The sequence below is a fragment of the Martes martes genome (genome assembly GCF_963455335.1).
Source record: "Martes martes genome assembly, chromosome: 1".
Classification (NCBI taxonomy): Eukaryota; Metazoa; Chordata; class Mammalia; order Carnivora; family Mustelidae; genus Martes; species Martes martes.
In genome coordinates this window covers 2,475,686-2,502,087 of record NC_137888.1, presented here as the reverse complement: position 1 = coordinate 2,502,087, position 26,402 = coordinate 2,475,686, and the positions used below count along the sequence as shown (strand labels likewise).

The 26,402-nt window shown below is 51.1% G+C and overlaps 1 protein-coding gene across 3 annotated transcripts in view; it reads right to left on the bottom strand.

The window, feature by feature from the left end:
* The window catches only part of HSF2BP (heat shock transcription factor 2 binding protein), a 100,456-nt gene that overhangs the window by 21,318 nt on the left and 52,736 nt on the right, over positions 1-26,402 (bottom strand). For all 3 annotated transcript variants that reach the window (XM_080819773.1, XM_080819775.1, XM_080819774.1), the window contains one exon: positions 19,158-19,261. In XM_080819773.1, the coding sequence (XP_080675899.1) occupies positions 19,158-19,261 (104 nt within the window). The remainder of the gene's footprint in view (positions 1-19,157; positions 19,262-26,402) is intronic.

Genomic DNA, 26,402 nt, shown 5'->3' with positions numbered 1-26,402 from the left:
CCACCACGGGGCAGCTCTTTCCGGGCCGGAAGGAAAGGGAACACTCCTGGCAAGCGACCCGCCAAACATGCGAGAAGTCCCCTGCGCTGACTCCGGAGAAGAAAGGGACGGACTGCTGGGTCCTGCTGCGGGGGAAGAAAACCCCTAAAGGCACGTCTTCCCCCTCAACGGTCGAAAGAGCAGCCGAGATGAGGTCAAGCTGGAAGCCAGAAGTCTTTTCCGGATTCCCATGACCTGTTTCAGGGAAGGACAGCAATGTCGGACGCGGGCCACCGTCCTCCTGGGCCCCCATGGGTTCCATTCCTACGTGGATAAGAAGTTGAGGGTCTGCCACTTGCTTTCTACCTTCGTGACTGTCCCCAGCGCTCACCCTGCCCACGGCCACACCTCTGAGTCAGCGCTGCTCGGGCAGCTCGCTCCCAGGTCGTGGGGCCCTGGGGCGCCTGCACGCCTCCACGAGCCCTAGTGTCCGTCTGTGTGAAGCAGGCGGCTGTGGGCAGCGCCCAAACGCGCTGGGCGTGGGCCTCAGTCCCGTGGCCGCCACCAGCAAGCGCGCGGGGGTGGGTCGAGTTCATACTGGCGTCCGCTGTGGTTCATGACACAAACATGACGTGAGCTACCGGGGATTAAAAATTAAGCCAGTCACACATATATTACAATATCATACAGAAGGTGGAGCGCTTGGGTGGCTCAGGCGTTGGGCGTCTGCCTTCGGCTTGGTCATGATCCCAGGGTCCTGGGATCGAGCCCCGCATCGGGCTCCCTGCTTGGCGGGGAGCCTGCTTCTCCCTCTCCCACTCCCCCTGCTTGTGTTCCCTCTCTCACTGTGTCTGTCAAATAAATAAAATCTTGAAAAAAAACCAAATTCAAATAGAAGGCAACCCTCCACTACCCCACGTCACGGACGACAGCCTCGCCCCGGTGCAGCTGGGCTCCTGGAAGAATGACCTAACAGTGCTCCGTGTTCCTAAGAGCGAAGCCCTCTGCGCCCACCTGTGAAAACTACACACGTAAGCTACTGTTTTGGCCGATGTTTACAGTCGTGCAAAGTGAAGTGAAACACAGCTAACTCGGCTTAAAAGGAAACTTCACTGAAAGTTATCTGAAGCCAAAATATTGTTTTAATCATCCTGATGACATCCTCTTTCCCAATTTGCACTCACTACTGAGACCGGAACAGCTACCATTACTGCAGGTCAAAACTGGACAAGTGCTGGTGACTCCGCGTGGCCCTGCCTCCTCGCCCAGGTCCCGTCCTGGCCACACGAGGTCTGCGACTGACTGAGCCCTAGCAGGCGCCGAAGCTCACACCGCTGTCACCGTTCTACGTTCTACAGTGGAGCCCGGGAGCACAGACGGCTCAGCCAGCTTGGCTGGAGACCCAGCTAACAGGTAGGATTTGCACAGCACCCACCCCCTTGGCGTCGCACGCGCAGCACACCACAGGCTTCATTGCGGGAGTCCGTGCTGCACATCTGGTCCAGAAGAGAAAGGCAGGGAGGACGGAGCTGGCGGGGTGAGTCTTCAAGCACATGTGTCCATGACCTCCAACCATCACACCTCCTGTACACGCCCTCACTCTGCATATGGGGAAACTTGGACCCGATTTAGGAACTTTTCCTGGATTTGCAACAGAAGAGTGCGTCAGAACAGTTCGGCCGAAAGTACGAGACTGCGGCTCAGACTGGCTTGAGCAGGAAGAGCCCATCATCTCTCGTCAAGTGCAGAGGCCGGGCTGCGTTCAGTGGCTCGCTGCCATCATCGAAGGCCTGCGTCGGCTCTTCTCTCCATATCCTGCCCTCCCGAGAATCCCTACAGGCTGCCCTCCCCGCTCCCACCAGGCTACCGTGTACGTCCCTGTTCCTATCCAGGGAGGGAGAAGCCTCACCTCCACCCTCGGGGTCCGGATGGACCTACTTCGCTCCCGCTCCCACCTGTGGGCCAGCAACTGCGGACAGACGGGTGCCAGGCGCGGACCAGCTGAGGCCCCGGAGCTGAAGCCAGTCACTGGCACGACAACAGGATTGCACGACGGCGTCGGCACATGAACCCTCCAACCTGCCTCACACATTAAAAGGAACGGGGCAGGTGTGAAAACCCAGATGCCCGTGCCCCACTCCCATCACCTACATTACAACCTTTAGGGACAGAGACCCAAGCATGACTATCAGCTCACAGCGGAGTGGGGAGGGGTTTGTTGGTTTGTTGGTTTCACAAAGCCCTTACTGGAGTTTAGGATCTCGTTCTCTTAGGATCTCTTAGGATCTCGTCATGTGGTCCATAAAAGGGAGGCTGAAGGGGCGTCTCGGGGGCTCAGTCACTAGGTGTCTGCCTTCAGCTCAGGTCATGATTCCAGGGTCTTGGGACTGAGCCCCACGTCGGGCTCCCTGCTCGGAGGGGAGGCGGATTTTCCCTCTCCCTCTGCTCCTCCCCCTGCTTGTGCTCGCTCTGTCAAATAAATAAATAAAATCTTAAAGAAAAGAAAAGAAAAGAAAAAGGGAGCTTGAAGCCCTGAATAGTTAGATACGAGGAAGACGACGAAGGTGCTGGATAACTGTCCACAGAGTCCTGGAAATACAGACACAAGCTAGCCCCGCAGGGAAGAAGGGCTATGTGGGTCCTAACCCCAGCTGCATCGGGCTGGGAGCTGGGTTACCTTTCCCGGCCCAGTGCCCAGTTTTATGTCATGCACAAGAGGGACGGTAATGTCGGCATGCTATGACCTGACCCAGCATGAGAGACGACTATGAAGGGTCCTGGAACCTGCAGCGACACGAGCAGAGCTCTAACAGGCACCTTCCAGGATTAAACTGCCAGGGGCGTGATGGGGGTGGGTCCCTGCCTTCTGGGCTGTTCCTGGGTTGAAGTCATAAGAGCCTCTGGTGCACTGACAACACCTCCACTCTACAGGGGCCTCTGTGGCCAAACACTCTGGTCAGGGGTGTGATGTCTGCAAGGCTAGAGGGCACACTGCCTGGTGTCTGCTGGTCTAGCCAGGACCTCCCTCTACTGGGACCACACAACCTTCGGACATAAGCGTTTCCCTCCACAACTGTGGCACTTACAATGTTGTATTTGTGTCCAAGAAATAGAACCCAACAAATACGTGGTAAACAGTAACTCCCCAGTTTTACCTTCTGAAGGGTTTCTTTTGCTTCTGAGTAAAAATGGCTTCCGAGAGGCCACATAACTAATGTCCTCAGCAGAGTGTGCACAGCAGGCGGGCCTTCAAATCAGCTGGGCTCTCTCGGCCAGGGCCTCACAGTCGGGCAAAGAGCGACGACCCTAAGCTCCAGCTCCCTTGTTAGCGAGCTGATGAAGACCACTCAGGGATGTCTTTTCGTTCCTTTCCTTTTTTTAAAGATTTTATTTATTTATTTGACAGACAGAGATCACAAGTAGGCAGAGAGGCAGGCAGAGAGAGGAAGGGGAAGCAGGGATGCTGAGCAGAGAGCCCTATGCGGGGCTCGATCCAAGGACCCTGAGATCATGACCTGAGCTGAAGGCAGAGGCCTTAACCCACTGAGCCACCCAGGCGTCCCGAGGGAAGTCTTTTCTTAAAGATGAACAGAGAGGATGATCATGAAAACTATTCCAGCATTAGGGGCCGATATGAAAACAAACCACTAAGAATGAAGCAGATTTCACATTTCAGGAACCTACTTTTATGCCAGAAAGGAAATCACCATGTAAAGACAAAGCGTAAGAGAAGGCACCTCCTGGTCCAAGATGCTAAGTTGCATGTGTTCGAAGTGAGACGCCCTGATGTCCAGTTTTTAGGGACTTCTTTTCTCTCTGAAGTCAGAATCTGACCGCCCTCGGCACGAACACCCAAAACGCGGTCCCGCCAGCCTGGCCCAGGCAGCACCCTCCTCCTCTGCCTCCCGGCGGCTCCGGCTCCTGCCCGCGTCCCCACAGAAGCTCCGCCGCAGATCACCAGCGAGCCCCCACCGTCAAAGCCTTGTCTCCATCCCTCTTGTCTTGAGCCTCACGTTGCGTCTGATCCTATCAGACTCTCTCCTTCTCAGAGAACTGTTTCCTCCTTATTTTAAATTCGGCCATTTCCATGTACTCCTCCACTGGATTGTCACGGCCACCCTTTGAGGCAGACAGCCGCAGCACCTGATGACAGCCTGCGCAGCACACACCACCCCCCACCCCAAGCCTCTGGCCGATCACACAGACTCCCAAGTTTCTCCTCGCCTTCTGGATACCTCCATGTGGATACATAGTTTCCACCGTGACTTCAAACAGCACATCCCACACCAAACTCATCTCCCCATGTCCACAAGCTCCCCCTTCTACATTGTGAGAGTCAGTCACACCTTGATCAGACGACAGTAAATCTTGGATGGCTTCCACCTTGATCCCACGTGCAGAGCCAAACACTTTCCGCCATGCTTCAAGGTATGAAGTGGTCATCTGACCACTCAAGTCCATCAGTGGCTGCACATCCAGTGTTTTAAGTTATGTTTCTTACTAAGTGTTACGTAGGGGCACCTGGGGGGCTCAGTCGGGGAAGCGTCTGCCTTCGGCTCAGTTCAGGATCTCAGGGTCCTGGGATCGAGTCCTGCCTCGGGCTCCCTGCTCAGTGGGAGCCTGCTTCTCCCTCTGCCCCTCCCCCTCCTCATGCTCTCTCAAATAAATAAATAAAACCTTTTCTTAAAAAGAAAGTGTTATGTAAGTTTTGATTAATGAAAGAGAACAGGCCCCACCATCTCCCATAGAAAGGTTGACTTCTTTGGCCTGTAAGACCTTCTGCAGGCCAAGTGTCAAGTCAATTGTTGGAGAGTTTTTGGTTGTTTTTCTTTAAGACAAGTGCCACACCTACTGCGCTGACAGTCTGAACACTGGGCTGATGCAAAAGTATTAGGAGAAATATTTAACCAACATAATAAAACATTTATATCAAAAATCTTTCTAAATAGGGGCACCTGGCTGGCTCAACCCATAGAGCTTGCAACTCTCAACCTCTGGGTTGAGTTCAAGTCCTACACTGGATATTGAGATCACTTTAAAAAAATTAAGAATCTTGGGGCGCACCTGAGTGGCTCAGTTGGTTAAGCATCCGCCTTCGGCTCAGGTTATGATCTCGGGGTCCTGGGATCGAGCCCTGTGTCGGGCTCCCTGCTCAGTCAGGAGTCTGCTTCTCCCTCTGTCTCTGCCCCTCCCCCTCATTTATACTCTTGCTCATGCTCTCAAAAAAACAAAATAAAATAAAATCTTTTAAAATAAAAAAATATCTTTTTAAAAAAAAAGCATTTATAAATAAAGGTCACAAACAGTTCACTTTTTGATCACACAGTTATCATCACTGCTCACGTAATAGGGTCACAGCTTACCAGACCCACAGCACAGACAGTGCTCCTGCAATGTCACATTCCTGGGCCAACAGGGACACTGAGGTCACAGGGCCCAACTCTCCCCAGCCTCCAAACCTCTCAGCCTCCCTCATTACGCAGCCCAGAGACAAACAAACCAGCCCTCCACCTCCTCTGTGATGCAACCAAATCATCAACAGTGGCTTTCCATCCCCGAGAGGACACTCCTTCAAGCCAACTGGTCTTCCGTGCCTTCATCTGAGACACAATTCCGAGCACCTCCCACGTGTTAAAGGTGCCGGTTCCCTCTGCAAACCCAGTGAAGACTCCCGCCGTCCGGAGCGCTCGCACCAGCGCGGAAGACAGACACAAGCCGCCAACGGGACGAGGAGGGCAGCTGTGCTGTGTGTCAAGGCCGACAGGTGCCACGGAAGATGATGAAGTGGCACCAGGGTGTGGGCTGGAGGAGGGAGGTACACGACCCTGACCAAAAGGAAGCGAGCCTTGAACTAACTGAAGGGAAACAAAACGGGCGATTCCCAGAAGCTTCCAGAGTACCTTGAAATTGGAGAAAAAAACTCAAGAACCAGGACTGGGATGGACAGGATGAAGCTGAGCAACGGTGGGATTCCTGCCGGCATCTCCGGCCTCGGCGCCTCCCCCCCGGATTCAGGCACGGGCGGCACGGGGGGCCTAGCTCCAGCAGCCGGCGACACTGCCACAGGCAGCACAGACTGGCGTCTCCTAGTAGTTCCACGGCCCAGAGTGGCTCTCTTCACAGTTCTAGCCAGGAAAGTCTATGAGGAAGATCCCATCCTGCTCCGCCCCCACTCCCACCACGGAGACCATCACCGGGCACCGCGGGGTCCCTCGCCGACCGGGGGCCAGTGCTGAAGGCCCGCTCTGGGGAAAAGGGCCAGGAGCGTGGTGGGCAACCAGGGCGATGGCCCCAGAGAAATTAAGTGTAGGGCTAACCTTCCCCGCCCGGAGGCCAACCACGCCACCACCGGTCTCAGTCTAGGCCATGGGGTCACCCTGAGGCGCGTGCAGAGCCGGAGGCGTCTGCAGCCGAGGCCGGGCCGCGTGTGGGGCGCTAAGTGCTGGCAGGCGAGGGCAGAGAGCCCAGCGGCTGGGGGAGAGGTGGCAGGAGTCCAGAAGGGCCTGCGGTCCCGTCGGGCTCGGGCCGGTGGAGAGCTGGAGAGCAGACCTTGAAGGGAGGCAGGACGCAGCCTGCGGGCAGCGCAGCCACGGCCCGAGGGGACCGGACCGCAGCTGCCGGCGATGCTGCACTGCGCGGGGCTGCTTGCGTGGCTCGTGGGCCCGAGGCCACGGCTGAGGGGCGCTGGGAGAGGCAGGTGGTGGTCACAGGAATGTGAGAGAAACCTAAGATCCGGCTCCCACCGTACGGTCTAGGGGGAGGTAACTGGCATTTGAGAAACAAAACAACAAGAAAATGTTAAATTGTCTCCAGGTAAAACAGAGACCAAAGGAGGGCGAGTGCTGTGGGCCGGGCCGGGCCGGGCCGGGCCGGGCCGGGCCACAGACTCCCACGAGGCAGCGCCCGAGCTGAGCCTCCGGAGCCCGGGCAGGAGCAGGAACGTGGACAGAGGAGGGGGAGTCACCGCCGGGGGGTTGTTTAAATACGCCATCTCATGTATGTGTGTGTCGTACAAATCAGGCATGTTTACAGTCTGGGGAAGCTGCTCTCTGGGCTGCGATCGCCTACGACTCTCCTCCCATGTGGCTTTACCAGACTTCTACGGCTGACACGTGAAATGTTCTACTTTTTTATTGTGCTAAAACTTACATAACGTAAAACTTGGGCTGTTAACCATTTTCAAGGGCACGGGTCAGTAGTGCTAAGTCTGTCTACACTGTTGTACAACCGTCCCCGCCGTCCGTCCATCTCCAGGACTCTGTTCATCCTGTAGATCTGACACTGTGGCCCCGTGAGACATCCCCCTGCCCCGGCGCCCACCATTCTACTCCCAGTTCCTGAGCGTGACTGCTTTGCGTACCTCGAATGAGTAGACTCCAGCAGAATCTGTCTGGGTCCGGCTTCCCTCACTCAGCGTAAGGTCCCCAAGCTGCAGTCACGTGGCCACAGAGGTCAGGATGTCCTTCTGTTCTGTGGCCGAGCAAGGGCCCACTGCGTACACCCCGCCTCCCCTCTGTCCATTCAGCCGCCGATGGGCATTCTGGTCGCTTCCGTATCTCAGATCTTGTAAGCCACGCTGCGGTGAACAGGGCTGTACGACTAGCTCTTCAAGAGTCTGTTTTTAGTTCTTTTTGGTAAATACCAAGCACAGGGAGAAGATCTCTCCAAGCATCAGTTCGGAGAGAGAGCCGCTCTGGAACCCCAGCCGTCCCCACGTGCCCCCGCAGCTCCCGGCAAGGATGGGGGCGATGTCCTGCCATCGTGTCCTCCCAGCTTGAAGAACACCCTTTCTGCTTGCAATAAAACGCCCCCGTCTTCGTATATCTGGGCTTGTGGCTCGCCCCGACTTCTGAAGGGTGGTTTAGGAGGACGTGGAATTCTTGGTGCACAGTCTCTCCACTCAGAACGTGGACAGATCCTCCCCCGCGCTACGACCACTGTTTCCGACGGGCGGAGAGCTGTTCACCTGGTCGTGGTCCCTTGCTGATTCCGAGATGCCTTCTCCGTCTTGAGCGCGAACGGTCCGACCGCGATGTGTCCGGACGCGGGTCTCTGTTGACCCCACACGGTACTCGTTGCATGGACGGACTCTCCTTCATCAAAGGGAGGAAGTTTTCAGACATGACTCCCTCAAATAGTTTTTTCTGCTCTCTTCTCTGCTGAACTTCCTTTAGGGGCCCCGCACGGACGGGTGTGCTCCCCGGGGTCCCGCGGGCCTCGGAGCTTCTAGCGCTTGCTTCATGCTCTTCTGTTCCATCCTTCAGCCCAGATGCTCTCTGTGCGTCCAGCCCTCGCTCTGCTGACGCTTCGGTCAGCGGCGCAGAGCAGCTGCGGAACCCGCTGGCAACAGCCCCTGCGCTTCTACTTTCTTCTTTCCCTCCTTGTACTTTATTTGGGTGGTCTCGACTTTCAGAAAGATCTTTATGGTGGATGTTAAGCTCATCAACTTCCTGCCTTCCTCCTTAAACTAATAAAACTTCTACTAAACAGTTACTTAGGTGCATTTCATCATTTTTGATATGTAGTATTTTTATTGTTCACTTCAAAATACCTGATTTCTGTTATGATTTCGTCTTTCACGTAATGGGTTACTTAATTTCTAGATGCGGGATTCTACTTATTTTTTGTCACTAATTTCCAGCTTCACTGTACTGTGGTCCAAGAAGATACTCCTCATGATTCTGCTCTGAAATTTGTTGAGACCTGCTTTATAACCCAAAACTCAATAGTTTTTTTTAAAGATTTTATTTATTTGAAAAAGAGAATGAGAGAGAGAGAGAGAGCACAAGAAGGGGAGAGTCAGAGGGAAGCAGGCTCCCCGCTGAGCAGAGAGCCCGATGGGGAACTCGATCCCAGGACTCCAGGATCATGACCTGAGCCGAAGGCAGTCGCCCAACCAACTAAGCCACCCAGACACCCAAAATTCTACAGTTTTTTGTTTTATTTTGAGACTGTATTAGCGAGTGCATATATAAATCCACAGCTGTCATATCCTTCTGGTGAATGGATAAGAACCCGCCTGGTATGTTTTCCTTTACTCTCAGCCTGTATGTACTCTGCGGCCCTAGCTAGAACCACTATAAATAACGCGTACTCTGTCCATGACTGTCTTGAACCCAGCCTGACATTACTGTTTTAAGTGGGTCATGGCGCCCATTCACAGTTCCTGCGCTGGTCGTTTCTCCCACCCTGTTGTTTCTTGTTTCCTCCCTCACCACCTTCCGGATTAGTTTTCACATTGCAGTTCACGCTGTGTTCTGGTTACTCGCGGGTATACGTTCGGCTTCTGTTATCTGTGCGCTAACCTGTGCCCAGCCATCCAAGTCTGCAGCCAGCCATCCCCGCTGCCCCTCCCCGGCCCCCTGTCACCCCGGGGGGCAGGACCGCACTCCTAAACCAGCCACCTGTCTCGCTCCTCCGGGGCCCCTGCTGCTGCCTCCTCCTGGGGTTCTAATCCCGTCGCTTTGGTTCTGTTTGCTTCCTACGGTCCACACCTACTCAGACTTCCCCACACATGTGCTTTTCCCTCCAGTCCTCACTGTCTCTCACACCCGCCCTCTGAGCCCACGCTCCCCGATGCACACCCGGGGAGGGCTGTGGGGACAGTGGCAGTTGCATCCCGCCCCTGCTCTGAAGAATGTACTTGTCTGGAGGGCCCCCGCACACTCGGGTTGGCAGCTACTCTCCCAGCGTAAGAGGGGACGCAGCTGCCACCAGGCCCGCTAGCCTCCGAAGTGCCGCCGCCGGAAGCCACGTCTTTACTGACCGCCTGCCTCTAACACCATTTCTGTCCTGAACACTGCAGTTTTCACTACAGCGTGCCCGCGCAGAGCGCGCTTTTCATTCATCCTGCTTACAAGCAGGTGCACTTCCCACATTAAGGAAACAAGTTTGGCAAATGTCTCAGCCACTCTTTCTTCCTATGTGTTTTCTGTCCCACCCACTCTCCTCCCAGACCTCGGCTGATCACAGGTGACACACTTCACCTCTCCTCCACACCCCTACCTGCTCCCACCGCCCTTCTCCCTCTGGGCTTCGTTCTCAATAACGTCTTCAGATGCGTCCCTATCAATGGAATTCTCTCTTCAACTATGTACAGCTATTAAACGGTCTCATAAATGGATATCCCATCATTACACTGCTCATCTCCAGAAATACCTCTGGTCCTTTTTCAGATCTGCAGGTCCTTTCTATAATCTCTTACTCTGCACTCATTTATCAATCCCTTCCTTTTTTTCTTGAAACATATTAAACATACTTGCTTTATACCGATCCAATAATTCTTATATCTGAAATCTTCTGCAAGCCTATATTATCTGTCACTTCGCTAGTGATGTTTCCCATGCTTTTTGTGATTTTTAATATGTGAGCTCAGGTTCTTAAAACCTTAGCTCTAACAATTCTTTAAGGACTTAGTAGAAGTCCAAGAATTCTCCAGAAAAGACTACTCTCTAGATGAGGACCACCCACGGGGTCTGAATTAAAGCCTCAAAGCCGCCTGAACACCAACCGAGGGTGGCAAATTTTCAGAAGTGATTTTCCTCCACTACACTCAGTGCCAAAGGTCAAACCGACAACTGCTGGTTCACAGCCTCCTCGGAGCTTCCTGGCTGTGACCTGAGATCAGCCCGTGAAGACGGAGGGCAAGGGAAGACCACGGAAGAAGCCTGGCCACTCTAGGACAGCGGCTGGCAGGTTTCATAAGCAAAGGGAACGCACACAGAAGGCTTGTCTCGGCCAGCCACGAGACCCGTGGGTCCCCACACTCCCTCGCCAGAATAAAACAGACATAGAGCTACCTTACAGTCCCACAGTCGCCATACCAGCTCTTTACCCAGAGAACACGAGCACACGAACTCGAAGGGACACGTGCACCCTGATGTCCGCAGCAGCATTATCTGCAGAGCCCAACTATGCAGACAGCCCGCGTGTGCACCCGCTGCGGCACGTGTATATACATGACAGAGTGTCACCCAGCCACAAACCAGAACACACTCTAGCCATTTGCAACAACGTGGATGGAGCAAGAGCGTCAGAGAGACACCAAAACCGTGCGATTCACGCATGTGTACAATTTAGGAGACAACACAAACGAGCGGAGGGGAAAAAACAGAGAGACGAGCCAAAAAACGGACTCTTGCCTACGATGAACACCCTGATGGCCGCCAGAGGGGAGGAGGGGTGGGGGACGGGAGAGAGAGGGGGGATGAGTTAGCACACTCGTGTCACGAGCATCGGGTGCTGTACGCAAGTGCTGAACCGCTATCTTGCCCTGCCTGAAATTAGTATAATGCTGTGTGTTAACTGACTAGAATTGAAATAAAACTTTACAAAATTAAAAAATAAATACATGGGGCGCCTGGGGGGCTCAGTGGGTTAAGCCTCTGCCTTCGGCTCAGGTCATGGTCTCAGGGCCCTGGGATCAAGCCCCACATCGGGCTCTCTGCTCGGCGGGGAGCCTGCTTCCCCCTCTCTCTCTGCCTGCCTCTCTGCCTACTTGTGATTTCTGTCTGTCAAATAAATAAATAAGTAAAATCTTTAAAAAAAAAAAAAAAGTAATGAAAACACGTCTATCTCCAAAAAGAGGACGTTTACATAGAGGCCATAAGTGGGGTTCAGTCATGTATCCCTTCAAAATGGTCTCAACACCATATCTCCATCTCAAGACTTCGTCCTTGGGACAGCTCGTGGGAGCCGGGAAGACAAGCAGTGTGCACACTCCGAGGACGGGGTGGGCGGTGGGGAGAAGCCTCCGTCTGCCGGAGTCCCGCTCGCTGGTCTCAGCCAGCACTCGTGTCCTTTCGATGGGCTCCCCAAGAGCAGTTGTCCTGTAGTCCCCAAGGGCTGGAGAAGCAGCCTCAGTTTACCCTGCAATGCTGGTAAATGCCTTCGGGGGTCCCTGTGAGGGTACTCATCTGGGAGGGGACCTGGTCTTTGTTTCCTGTCCCCAGGCCCTGGGAGGCCGTAGAAACTGAAGGTCATTTTGACAAATGTCCTCAAAGCAGGCCTTAGCTCAGGTCTCGTAACTTCTCTGCTGTCCTGCATTCATTTGGCTTTTGGATACAATTACTCTTTTTCTAGCTCGGAGGAGCAATTTTTTACTTTTTTCTTTCATCTCACTCAGCATTTTGACTGTTTTCAGTTAAGAGAGTCAGTCTGGGATCCATTCCATCATACCCTTGGCTCCCAACTCATGCCCCGCGAAGCCGGACAGGAGGGAGATCTGCAGGAGGCCGCCGGAGCTCTCTGAAGGAAAGACGAGCGCGGCCCAAAGCCAGCTGGGAGTGGGAGACGGCGGTCAGATTCTGGGCAGACTTTGAAAGTGGAGCCATCAAGATGTCCTGGCAGATTGGATGTGGGTGTGAAAGGGAAAGAGCTGAGATTCCCTCTAAGGTTTTCAAAGGCCTGAGAAATCAGAACAGAGTTGTTGTGGGGAGGCCACGGCCAGAGGTCAGTGTGGGGAAGGAGAGGCACGGGGTCTGAGCACACTGAGCCTCGGCGTCCGTAAGCTGTCCACGCAGAGCCGTCTGGATGCCGCTAGTGGTCGTGCACGGGGGGACATCGGAAGGGCTCTCAGACAGCCACGTGGAGACGGCAGGCCGAGAGTGGGAGAAGTGAGTCCGGAGTTCAGGACAGAGGTCTGGGCTAAAGACACAAATCTGGCAGGACTGATACGTCTCAGACCCCTTGGACCAACTGAGGCGGGAGGCAACACTGTCACATGGCAGGAAACGCGGTGCTATAAAGTCAAAAGTGTGGTGGAAATACTCGTTTGCGTGAGCAGTTACATAACGTGTGGCCACCATCCCAACACACCCTGCCCTCGTCAGCGTCCACTGGCCTGGCCTTCTGCGCCAGGTCTGCGGCCGACGAGGAATGCTAGGAATGCGGAGCAAGCCTGGGGGAAAGCCGGGCACGGAGCTGGACCCAGGGAAGGAAAGCGAAATCCAACAAACGCTACAGGAAATGAGGCTGTTAAGGCAGGGACGATTCACAGCAACTGGTCCTGCACTCTGGGTCCGAGAAGGCCAGGTACGTGAGACAACTTGCCACCTTTAGGTCAAAGGAAATAAAAGAAAACGAGCTTTCACTGCAGAGACTGAATGCTAATACACCCTAAGACGCTTGGGGTAGAAATCTTCATTTCGCAGATCAGAAAAGTGGGATTCTAAAAGGCTGGGTGAATTCCCAAGTAGAAAATCTGCAGTTTTAATCTGAGTCAAATGCATCCAAAGTTGATGTGTTTAAAAATCTCCCGACAGAGAACTGATAAAAATAGGACCCCATTATTGACAGAAGCAATGAAATTCTTTTTCCTAGATCATCTAAAAAACTAGAGGAGATTTTTATTTCTCTAGTGTATTTCATAAAGCAGATCTACCTAAAAGCGAAGGGGTTCAGGAAGCCGGTTTTCAAACGCTCTCGTAGCTCTGAGCAGTTACAAGAGTCTAGAATTCGGAAAACCATCACACCGCCACCGCCGAGCACCAAGCAGCATAGATTACTTTTCAGGAAACTATTTTTGTTCCTATTTTCCTATTCTGTAATTAAAGTAGACACTCACCCTCCTAAAATATGCACCAAATTCTGTAACAAGTTTCAATTTTTAAGCTGAAGTAATTCCATAGGGAATTCAGAGGTCAAACATCCTGGGCTTACGAGACCTTGTCTCCGTTTGTGCTAACAACTCTAAAGATACCAGGAAAACAGACTCGCAGAAGATTTATTAGGGTTTGGGCGGTGCTCACTATGTCAGAAGAACAAGCAGTTGTCTTCGTGGACAAGGAAGCCCGATGCCACAGTGGGGAAAAGTGGCATTAAGGCCACTTCACCCCAGTCCCTCCCTTACTGGGCATGACCCGGAGTGTCCGCAGGAACCACCACCTGGTCGAAGAGCGCCATCTCTGGGGAGAGTCAGGAACGGACGCTCGCGGGCCGCTTGGACCTAGAGGGCTGTGCAAATTAAAGGGAGATTCGTGACAATGTTCGCTCAGCCCCAGTTTCCGGAGCACCACAGCTGAAACGGGCTGCCCAGAACACGGCGCCACAGCCCTGTTCCGAAGAGCGAGCAGCTGGCCGAAGGTGCTGAAGGACCCCTGGCTGCAGGCTCCTGAGACGGAGAGGCGTGTGGTTCCTGGACACCCATCTCCGAGGCAAGCCAAGCCGACCTACAGGCAGGCAGGGGGGAAGCCGCTCGGGACTAAGGCTCATGTCTGAGGGGCTTCGGCCAAGCAGCAGGCGGACAGAGCGGCCGGGAGGTGGGGTCTGGAGCCCAACCCTCAGGGCTCCTGCTCAGCGGCTGTATAACCTGGAGCAGGTTACTGCCCCTAATGCTCCTGCTGCCCCATCCATAAAACAGATTTTACCTTATCATGGAATTTGGAGAAATCAATCTGTGAATCTACTAAAGCACTTAAAACAGTGACTGGCCCTCAAGAAGGAGCAGGTACTCCCACCTCATTATCCTCCCACTCTCACCACCACCTCCCCTCCCGCAGATGCGGTGTGCCTCGGGCGCCGGGACAACCACCTCTGATCCTCTGGGTCCCTCCGTTCACGTTCTCAAGAGAAGACAAGCTGTTTGCTGGGGCGCCTGAGTGGCTCAGTGGGTTAAAGCCTCTGCCTTCGGCTCAGGTCATGGTCTCAGGGTCCTGGGATCGAGCTCCGCATGGGGCTCTCTGCTCAGCGGGGAGCCTGCTTCCCCCTCTCTCTCCCTGCCTGCCTCTCTGTCCACTTGTGAGCTCTCTGTCAAATAAATAAGTAAATAATCTTTAAAAAAGAAAAGAAAAGAAAACAAGCTGTTTGGTCAAGCATGAAACCCTGGTGGGTAGCTGTTACCAGGGAGTAGAAACACAGCCCGGAGACTACCGGAGCCAGGTTTGATCCTGCTTGCCGGCTAACAAGTCCGCAGGCCATAGGTTCACAGGTGTGGGCACGAGAGACACGAGCCTCCTGAGCCCAAGAAAAAGAATCACACTACTCGCCATATCCACACTTGTGCCAGTCCCGCGAGACCCAATCCCACAGGGCCATGCACAGGCCAGGCGGTGCGTGATACAAGAGGAGCCCCAAGTCTTTCATAATGGGTAGCAAGCCTGCCCGACCTTGGCCCTGGACGGAGGCACTACCCTTGCTGCGTGCTCGTACACACCCACCCTTTGCTCTCTCTCCCGACAAGGGTGCTCGCTGTACTAGCATCCTTGCAAAGACAGCCGGGAACAGAGGAGGTCAGTTCCCCTGCTCTTAAGACATAAAGAAACATGAGAGACCGTTTCCCAAGAATATCTAAATAAACAGACATATATACTGTGTTCGTGGCTTGGAAGAAGCAATATCGCTAAAATATCAATTCTCCCCAAACGAAATGTCAACACAACATAATCCCCATAAAAATCTCCAGAGAATTTTTTTGGTAGAAATGCAAAGAACTCAGAAATAGCCAAAACAACTTTGAAAAAACTAGAACACTGTTAGAGGATTTACAGCACCTGACTTTTAAGATTTATTATAGAGCGTGGTATTGGCATAACAGTACAGAAATGCATCCACGGAAGAGAACAGCGAGCCCCAAAGCGCAGCCTCACATCCGCTGTCATGACTTTCAGCAGAGGGGCACGGGCCATCGGTGGAGAAAAGAGCCTTCACGCCAACCAGGCAGCCTTACGTAACACAAGAAGCAGGACGCCCACCTCTCGCAGCATGCCAGTCGTAATCCAAAATGGATCAGAGACCTGAATATAAAATGCAGAACCACAGAACTCTTAAAGGAAAACAAACTTAAAATACTTAAGATCTTGACTTGGGCAAAGATTTCTACCCCCCCAAAAAAAGCACAATTCATAAAAGAAAAAGAGTAAGTTAAACTTCATCAAAATTAAGACTCTTGGGCACCTGGGTGGCTCAGTTGGTTAAGTGTCTGACCCAATTTCGACTTAGGTCATGATCTCAAGGTCATGAGATCGAGTCCCACATCCACGTCAGGCTCCGTAGGGAGCCTGCTTGGGACTCTCTCTCCCTCTGCCCCTCCCCCTGCTCTCACTCTCACTCTCTCACTCTAAAATAATAAATACATAAATCTTTATTTACAAATATCAAGAACCTCCAACCTTCTCTGAAGATGCTCTTAAGAAAACAAAAAGACAAGCCACAGCCTAGGAGAAAATATCGGCATTTGTATCCAGTATTTGGATTTGTATCCAGAATACAGGAAGAACTCTCGATGCTCAATTAAAACAGCCCAATTGTTTTAAATGGGCAGAAGATATGAAAAGATACCTTATCGGAGAAGATACACGGATGGGAAACAAGCGCATGAGAAGACGCTCAGCGTCACCAGTCACAATAAAATTGCAAATTAAGACCACAGTGAGGCAGCACTATGGCCCTCTTGGACTATCTAGAGTAAAGCAGAGATGCGCAAGCAGCCACAAGGACGAGGGGCCGAACACAGACGTACTGCTCAGGGGCATGCAAAATGGTAGCATCCACCTTCCACGCCCCTAGACGTGCCACTCCACGGTGTTCACCCAAGAGAAAGGAGAGCGTATGTCCTTGCAAGGACAGATTACCACGTTCATAGCAGCTTCACGTGTAATCATCGCAACCCGGAGACGAGCTAGGCATCTACCAACACCTGCATAAATAAAGTAGTCGTGGTGTACCCACAGCATAGAACACTACTTAGCCATAAAAAGCAAACAACTACGAGTCCACAACAATAACATGGACGGGTCTCAAAACAAAGGCTGGTGAGAGAAGCTAGGTAAACGGAGCACAGGATGTATGATGTCAGGTACATAAACTTGTGGAAAATATAAACAACTTCAAGTGCAGAAAGGGGGTGAATGTATCTGGGAAGAGGGGAGTAGAGTGGTGGGAGGGAGGCACCCCCAGTGAACACAGGTACCTCTTGGAGGTGACGCCCACCTTCACTTTCTTTATCACATGATGATCTTACAGGCGTATACTCACATTAAAACTTATCAATCGTTTGCCTCAAATGTATGCAGTTTATTGCATATCAATTATAACCGAAAAAAAGCTGTTACAAAAAATAAGCATTCACCACCAAGTAGAACTGAAGCTCAAATAGAGGTCAATCTAAATTATGAAAAAATAAGGAAAGTCCATTTGTCGCGCACCTGAGGGAAATATGCACCTCCTGAATACATAGCGTTAAAAGTTATGATGAATAAATTGGGACAAAATCTTAGGTTAAATTCATGGTCAGACATTGACCGTCACATGTTTCTCGGTACATCTCCTGAAGCAAGGGAAACAAAAGCAAAAAAACTGGTGGGACTTCACCAAGATAAAATGCTTCTCAGGGCATCTACATAGCTCGGTCGATTAAGAGTATGATTCTCGATCTCTGCTCAGGTCTTGATCTTAGGGTTGTGAGTTTAAGCTGCACACTGGGCTCCATGCTGAGTGCGGAGCCTACTTAAAAAAAAAAAAAAAGTGACAAGAAAAAGCTTCTCCACAGCAAAGGAAACCATCAACAAAACTAAAATGCAACCTACAGAATGGGAGAAGATATTTGCAAATAACATACCTGTTAAGGGGTTAGTATCCAACATATATAAAGAACAGATACAACTCAATACCCAAAACACAAATAATCCAGTTGAAAATGGGCAGAAGACAACAACAGACATTTCTCCGAAGACTATACCCAGAGTCCCAACGGACACATGAAAAGGTGCTCAGCATCACTCATCATCAGGGAATACAGATCAAAACTACAATGAGATACCACCTCACACCTGTCAGAATGGCTAAAGTCAACAACACAAGAAACAACAGGTGTTGGCGAGGGTGCGGAGAAAGGGGAACTCTACTATTGCTGGGAATGCAAGGTGGGGCAGCCCCTCTGGATAGCAGGATTGACGTACCTCCAAAATTAAAAAACAGAACTATGCTACCATCCAGCAGCTGCAGTACTGGGTATTTACCCAAAGAATATAAAATCACTAATTTGAAAAGATCTGTGCACTCTATATTTATAGCAGCATTATCTACAATAGCCAAGTTATGGAAACAGCCCAAGTATCCATCAACTGATGAGTGGATAAAGAAGATAAAGAAGGTGTCATATATACACAATGGAATATTGCTCAACCATAAAAAAGAATGAAATCTTACCATTTGAAACAACACAGATAGAGCTAGAGGGTATCATGCTAAGGGAAGTCAGTCAGTCAGAGGAAGACAAGTACCATAAGATTTCAATCGTATATGGAATTTAAGAAAAAAACAAATGAGCAAATGGGGGGAAAAGAGACAAACCAAGAAATGGACTTAACTACAGAGAACGAACTGATGGTCCCCAGAAGGGAGGTGGGCAGGGCATGGGGAAACGGGATGGGGAGTAAGAGTACACATATTGTGATGAGCACTGCGTAACACAGAAGTGTCATCTGTATTGCACACCACAAACTCCTGTAACACTGTATGTTCACTACACTGGAACGAGAATTTTGTAAAATAAAATAAAAATAAACAAATAAGCTAGTGGTCAGAGAGAAAAAAAGAGTAGAGAGAGCTTTTATTTCCGAGAAAACAAAAACTCCACGTACACATAACATGTACGTAACGTCAGAGCTGTAATCTCAGATTTCTTCCCCCACCGACACATGCGTCCACCTGACATTCAGGGGCCCAGACAACACACAGCGCTGTTTTGTCCACAGAGAAAGGAGCAGGTAAACACCCTTTACCAGCTGTTTTATAGGAGAATTTTTCTTTGGGGGCACCTGGGTGGCTCAGTCAGTAAAGCGTCTGCCTTCGGCTCAGGTCATGATCACAGGGTCCTGGGATCGAGCCCTGCATCAGGCTTCCTGCTCAGCGGGAAGCCTGCTTCTCCCTCTATCCCTCCCCTGCACTTGTGCACTCTCTCTCTAATAAAATATTTTTGAAAAATGAAAATAAATATAAAATGTTTAAAGATCATTTTTCTTCATGTCGCAAACTCCTAACTAACCCAAAAGAGCCTTTGAGCAGCAGAGCCAGAAATAACCCAGCACACCACTGTGTCCTCCACGGTCTGAGAAGAATGCTAACGCCTTAGGACGATCAGTCCCAATGTTTCTATTCTAACACCCAACACCTTCCTCCAGCCAGAGGGGAAGAGGGGCCCAGGCGCTACGAGAAGATTCACAGGGACACCCTGTCCTCACCACTCAAAAGCCACCAGAGCAGCGGGATGAATCCTGGGCTCTCGCTGATGTACTTCAAGCCTTTCAGGTTGATGCTTACGTTGTACAGGGACATCAGCAGTAACCTGAAACGGAAAGAAGACAGGTTGAGCTGCCGCCGCACGCGAGGCCTCACCCTCAACACTCCTGCTGCGACTGGGGCTTTCCTCCGCTCCAATGTCCCATTCTGCAGGCCGGGTGACGGGCACCGCACGCAGGACGTATGCGAAGCAGTACGGCTCCCTGGGACGCTACAGGAGAAGGGAAGCTGCCGCCACAGGCCCATAGAATCCCACCTGGACAAAGTCCACAATCAAGGGGTAGAGCCGCAGAGAGGGTCCCGCAGAACACCTCAAGGCCTGACTTAGCGAGCCCTCTCTTTTGTCACCGCTCCCGCCTTTACACACGGGCGACCCCCAGTTCGTAAGGATACTGCACTCCAACGGCTCGGCTCAGCGGCTTGCAAGCTAACCCTGTCTTTGCACTCAGGGAACTTGGTCCGTGATGTCTGGGCAGCCCACGCAGGCCATGCGAGTGTGTTTAATCCATGGCATCAGGCATGAAGAGCACCACAACCCCAGCCAGCTCTCGCGACAGGACAGTGTCCCGAGTTAAACAGGATCCTACAAGCTACCTGCGAACAGAGCACAGCTGGCAAGTCAGAGTCTAATGAAACCAGGAAAACTCTCAGACGTGGTTTCTAACACTACTGCAGAGTACGGTCCCCAAATTTCACAGTGTGAAACAACTTTTTTAAAAAAGACTATACGGGGGCACCTGAGTGGCTCAGTGGGTTAAAGCCTCTGCCTTCAGCTCAGGTCATGGTCCCGGGGTCCTGGGATCGAGCCCCGCGTCGGGCTCTCTGCTCAGCGGGAAGCCTGCTTCCCTTCCTCTCTCTCTGCCTGCCTCTCTGCCTACTTGTGATCTCTGTCTGTCAAATAAATAAAAATATTTATAAAAAAAAAAAAAAAAAACCTTTAAAAAAGACTATACGGAGATCTGCAAACCCCTGGACGAACGAACGAGCTTACAAGACGCGAAGGAACAACACCCGTGATGACGAACCACCGGAGAGTGCGACTCCAAGCAGCCGTGTGCGAAAGAGGGTTGGTTCCAGAAGCACACAGCTTCAGGCCGACAGACTGGCTTTGCACAGACGGACAGAAGGAAAAGCCTCAGACCAACACAAGACAGAGACTCCGACCACAGAGCCCCACACAAAGCCAGGGAAGGGTGAGCTTCCAAGCTTGGTATGAATCCATACTTTCTGTGGGGCCTGAAAATCCACAAGCCGGGTAATTTTAATACAAAGGAGAGCTGGGAGGTGCCCCTGGGGGGCTCAGTCAGTTAAGGTCTGACTCCCGGTTTTGGCTCAGGTCTCGATCTCAGGCATGGAGCCTGCTTAAGATTCTGTCTCTCAGGGGCGCCTGGGTGGCTCAGTTGTTGGGCATCTACCTTCAGCTCAGGTCACGATCCCAGGGGGGATCCTGGGATCCCTGGGATCGAGCCCCGCATCGGGCTCCCTGCTCGGCAGGAAGCCTGCTTCTCCCTCTCCCACTTGCCCTGCTTGTGTTCTCTCTCTCGCTGTGTCTCTCTCTGTTAAATAATAAATAAAATCTTTTAAAAAGAAAAAAAAAAAAGTTTCTCTCTCTCCCCCTCTGTCCTTCCCAACCTCCTCTTTGAAAAAAAAAAAAAGAAAAGAAAAAAGGAAAGCTGGGACAGGAGCTCCTCCAGCTCCCTGGCCAAAGTAAACACCCTCTTGAAGGAAGGACCATCAACCTGATCTTCAAAGAATCCCCACAAATACAGTACTAATGTGACTTCATGACAAAAATCACAAAATCATGAAAGACAAGACCCAGAAGCAACAGCACCAAGAACTAACGAGAACCAAAATTTAAAAAGAGAATTGTCAGATACTAGAATGATCAATCGTGCAACAGAAAACGGGTTACGTTTATGTTCATTGGGTATAAATGGCGTAAAAGGAAGTTCAGAACACCATCAGGGAGCTAGCGAGCACATAAACGCCCAGCCCATCCAGAGGAGAACCTAGAATTTACAAGAAATGAAAGTGTAACAACCACACCGTGAAAGTTCAGGGAAACCGACGCAGTGGCAGCAGGTAAGGACCGGTACCGGACAGAGCAGGAGCAGAGCACAGGTGCGGGAAGGAGGGAGCCCGGACAGGCGGGACTGCAGCAGGGGCCAGAGCCAGGGGCCACGCCTCCTCACGGCAGCCACGAAGACGCCCCGTGGAGAGTGCGAGCTGGAAAACCAAGGACGGGCTCAGACTTTGTTGATCACTTCAGGCGAGCCAGGGTTAAGAACCCAGAAAAGCTAACTACCCAAATGCTCGTTCTTTCCAGGAAAAGATAACAGGCCCGGAGTCCAACGCAGATGGGCAACGTCCAGTGTACGACGCAGTACCTACCAGCAGGGCCCACTGGGGCACACAGAGTAAAGCATCTGGTTTGGGGGCAAATGTAAGGGGTGCTGGAACGTCCAGTAGCCAGGATCTTTAAAATGTATTGTAAAGCAAGTTTTTAAAAAATCAAAACTAGGGGCGCCTAGGTGGCTCAGTGGGTTAAAGCCTCTCCCTTCGGCTCGGGTCATGATCCCAGGGTCCTGGGATCAAGCCCTGTATCGGGCTCTCTGCTCAGAGGGGAGCCTGCTTCCTCCTCTCTCTCTCTGCCTGCCTCTCTGCCTACTTGTGATCTCTGTCAAATAAATAAATAAAATCTTAAAAAAAAAAAAATCAAAACTACTCCCCAAACTCCACAATCAGCAAAACATCAAAATTTTAAATCAAGATGGGATCAGTAACAGTGTCATGCCGAGACACGTTGGAGCCTGAGGCAGAAGAAAATCCATAATAGCGATTCAGGCCATTAACAAGGGCCTGATGAAACAAACTGTGGCATGTGCGTCCGTGAAGGCCACACAAATTCAAAAGAGCTGGTTGCTCAGTGCCGCAGCTTACCCAGGGCCTGGGACAGGGTGAGCACTCAGTTCAGACAGGGAAAGTGAACCCACCCCCCGTGACTGAGGGCCTCAGCCCGGAAAAGCACGCAGAGACGGTCTTCGTCTCCCCGTATTTCGATGGCTTTTTCAAAGTCAAGGCAATGCTACCAGGTTCAAGAAGACGACATTAGACCATCGCCCGCAAGAGCAGTGATGCCCACGTCTCGGACTACGGTCCTCAGCCTCCTCGTGGCTACAGAATGAGCCAAACTTGCCAATCCTTTCCAGTTCTCCTGACAGTTTCTACACATTTCAAAACCTACTCACTCGTCATCTAGCTCTCGGGTTATTAAGAGCAGTTCAGAGGTCGTATTCATAACTACAACTTTCTGAGGCCTCCAATTCAGTACTCTTAAGAGAGGAGTTCTCACTTCTGATCACCAACACAGGGAGCGGGAAGTCCTTAAAATGCAACGTGCTGTGCACGCAGCTCCACGCTACAAGACCACGGCTGAGTCACTGCTACAGAGACCAATGGCCCCCAGAGCCTGAAATAGTTTCTATCTGGCCCTTTACAGAAAAGCGTTGCAACCCCTGCCTTAGCAAATGAACATAAAGTTAGCTAATCTTTAAAACGCAAAAGGTAAAATTAACATTTGAGTGATAACTGGAATACGGGGCAAATTCCAGGAAACACGTCCAGCTGAAATTCTCCACTGATGCCGCTTAACTTTACCGCGGCAAAGACGACCCACAAAATTGACAAATGTTTTTAAGATTCATATTTGGTCAAAGTCAGGCATCATTAAGAAGCCAGGATGGATAAAGGTCATTGTACCGACCACAGAACCCCCCGAGACCCCGTGTCGTTGCCAGGCTACATCTCGCAGAAGCCCAGAGACGGCTCCAAGGTCGCAGAGGACTTAGCAAACAGCAAACCCAGGAAACTTCCTATTTCTTATGCAAGTGCTTTCTGTTCCAAGATTTCTATCCTAACCACAAATATTTTGTAAATAGTGTATCGAGTTTCCAATTGCAAAGTCAAGAGAAACTGCTCATTGAATGCACACCTTCTGGCACGGGGTTACCAGAAGTAAATGTCGTTTCCCAAACTACCGTAGGACTAGGGGTCAGACTTTTTCTTCCAGTGACAAAAACGGTAAATTCTGCTTCCTATCCCAAAGCTAAGCAGATGATTTGTCATCAACGGATTTATAGGCTCCAAAAGACAACTCGCCTCTCTGCAGCCCTGGGAAGTGCAGACACGGCCGACGTTGACCACGGAAGGACAGAAAGCCAGGCTAAGAGAAAGACACCCGCAAACTCGAAAGGCTACAAGACCAACACAAGAAACTCTCCTTCAAGGAAAAGGACACTGTCTTCACGTAGCTGTAGCAGGCCTGGGGCTCAGTGGACTGGCCTGGTGAGAAGCCAGAAAGCTGTTCTGGCGGTCTGCTGCACAAGGCTGAGTCATTAGAAGTAAAGGTGAGTGACTCAATGATCGTATTCATCTTGGAAGAAATTACAACTGGACACAGCAAGGAATGAACACACCTCATACTTCAAAACCAGCCGGCAATGAAAATAAACAAAAAGGTTTGATTGTGATGTCCGTCCTCCAGATACAAAAGCCACCAACCGCTCCTCTAGGCTAGAATCTAAAGTAGCCAAATTCCCATCACCAGTTGTGATGCTAAGGAACAATGAGAGAGAAGCAACCGGACATCTCAGACCAAATGACGGACAGCAACTGGCAGCTAGAGGCCTGTCAAACTTGTTTGAAGACTTATTTATTTGAGAGAGAGCACATGCGCAGGGGGGAGGAGCAGAGGGAGAGAGCATCCCAAGCACACTCCCCGCTAAGCACAGAGCCCATGTGGGGCTCGATCCCAAGACCCTGAGATCATGACCTGGACCGAAATCGGGAGTCAGATGTTTAACAGACTGACCCACCAGGCGCCCCTTTTTTGGAAATTTCATTGAGCATTTACTATGGGCCCATTATAGGAGCAAGTGCCTGTCCCATTAAATTTTCAGTTTTTATTTAAAAGCCAGGTAGTTACATACAGAGTCAGATCCATTTCAGATGAACAATACAGTGACTCAACACTTCGTACATCACCCAGTGCTCCTCAGGACAGGTGCCCCCTGACTTCCCATCCCTCCCTACTTCCCCCAGTCCCCGCCCACCTCCCTGTGGTCGCCATCAGTGTGTTCTCTCGAGTTGAGTCTTTCTCAGTTTGCCTTTTTGTTTTTTGTTCCTCTGCTCATCTGTTTTGTTTCTTATAGTCCACATGAGTGGGATCATATGGTATTTCTCTTTCTCTGACTTATTTCACTTGGTAAAATTCTCTGTAGCTCCATCCATGTCATTGCAAATGGCAAGAGGTCATTCTTTTGAGGGCTGACAACATCCCGTTGTGCATACACCACGTCTCCTTCATCAGGTCCTCAGTGGATGCACGTGGGCCGTTTCCATAGCCCGGCTACTGTAGATAATGCTGCTGTGAACATCAGGGGGTACACATCCCTTTGAATTAGGGTTTCTGTATTCTCTGGGTAGACTCCTAGTAGTACAATTGGTGGACCGTAGGCTAGTTCTCACTTGAACTTTCTGAGGACCCTCCGCACTATTCTCCACAGGAGCTGTACCAGTTTGCAGTCCCACCAACAGTGCACAAGGGCTGGGGCGTCTGGGGGACTCAACTGGTTAAGCGTCTGCCTTCGGCACAGGTCGTGATCCATTCTGAACTTCTGTGTGTGGTGTAAGAAAGCAGGCCGGTTTCATTCTTTTGCATGTTGCTGTCCAGTGTTCCCATTTGTTAAAGAGACTGTCTTTTTTCCACGGGATATTTTTCCTACTCTTTCAAAGATTAACTGACCATAGAGTTGAGGGTCCATATCTGGGCTCTCCACTCTGTTCCACTGGTCTGTGCGTCTGTTTTTGTGCCAGCACCATATACTGTCTTGGTGACAACAGCTTTGTGATGCAACTTTGAAATCTAGAATAGCTTTACTTTTCTTTTGCAAGGTGGCTCTGGCTGTTTGAGGTCTGTCGTGGTTCCAGACAAGTTTTAGGATTATTTGGTTTGTAATGTGGCTCCGGGGACCTGGGTGGCTCAGTCAGTTACGTACCTGCCTTCAGCTCACATCATGGTCCCAGGGTCCTGGGATCGAGGCCTGCATTGGGCTCCCTGCTCAGCAGGAAGCCTGCTTCTCCCTCTCCCACTCCCCCTGCTTGTGTTCCCTTTTCGCTGTGTCTCTCTCTGTCAAATAAGTAAATAAAATCTAAAAAAAAAAAAAAACAAACAAACCAAAGATTCTGTGGCTCCCCTCATCCAGCTAGTAAAATCCGTGTGTGTGACCCTAAGCAAGAGTCTATAGCTTAATTGTTATCTACTATGTAATGTTAAAGGCCCACAAAAAGATACAAAGAATGATACAATATCCTCATCCCTGATTAAGAAGTAAAATCTTGTCACCATCATCAAATCCCCTTTGTGAACTCTGTTGGAACACAGACACTTGAGGGAGGTGGGAGCCACCGCCACGTCGGTCACACGTCACGGCCAGCCACGCACTTCTAGGTGCTTTCACAGCGCGCGCAGAGCCCAACTACCCCATCGTCCATGCCTGTATGGGCGGCAGCACACCGTACGCAACCTTCCACACCATGGGGAGACATCTGTCTACACTGACTTGCACAGTAACGGTGTATTTTCACTGATGCGTCCCTACATGAATTGATCACGCTCCATTCACCTATTCTGCCGCTGACAGAGGCTTTCAAACGTGCGGTTTCAAATGCAGATGCTATGATGTTTCTGCACAAGCGTCCCTGTGTTTACAGCTAACACCTTTTCTGGAGTATATACGTAAAAGGGGATTACTTGTCCCAGCGTGAGCATATTAACCGCAACAGATGCTGCCCACCTGCCTCCACCTCCCTCCCACCAGCAGAGTGGACAGGTAGGTGTAAGCGTTCTCTGGCCTCACATCTCTCCGAAGCTCCTAACTGTCAGATACTGATTTTTTTTCCCAGTGAAAGAGAATGAAAGGCTATTGCGTGACGGTTGTGGTCTGCGTTACAACTGAACTCGAGAACCTCTTCCATCCTCACGAAGCCTGCCGGGGCTTCCTCTGTGAACCGCAGAATTCTTTCGCCATGTGTGTATTGGGTTTTTTGCCTTTTTCTTAATGAAAATGCCAAATACAGCTTTTTTTGCTTTTTAAAAAATGTACGTAGAATGATCATACTAGTTT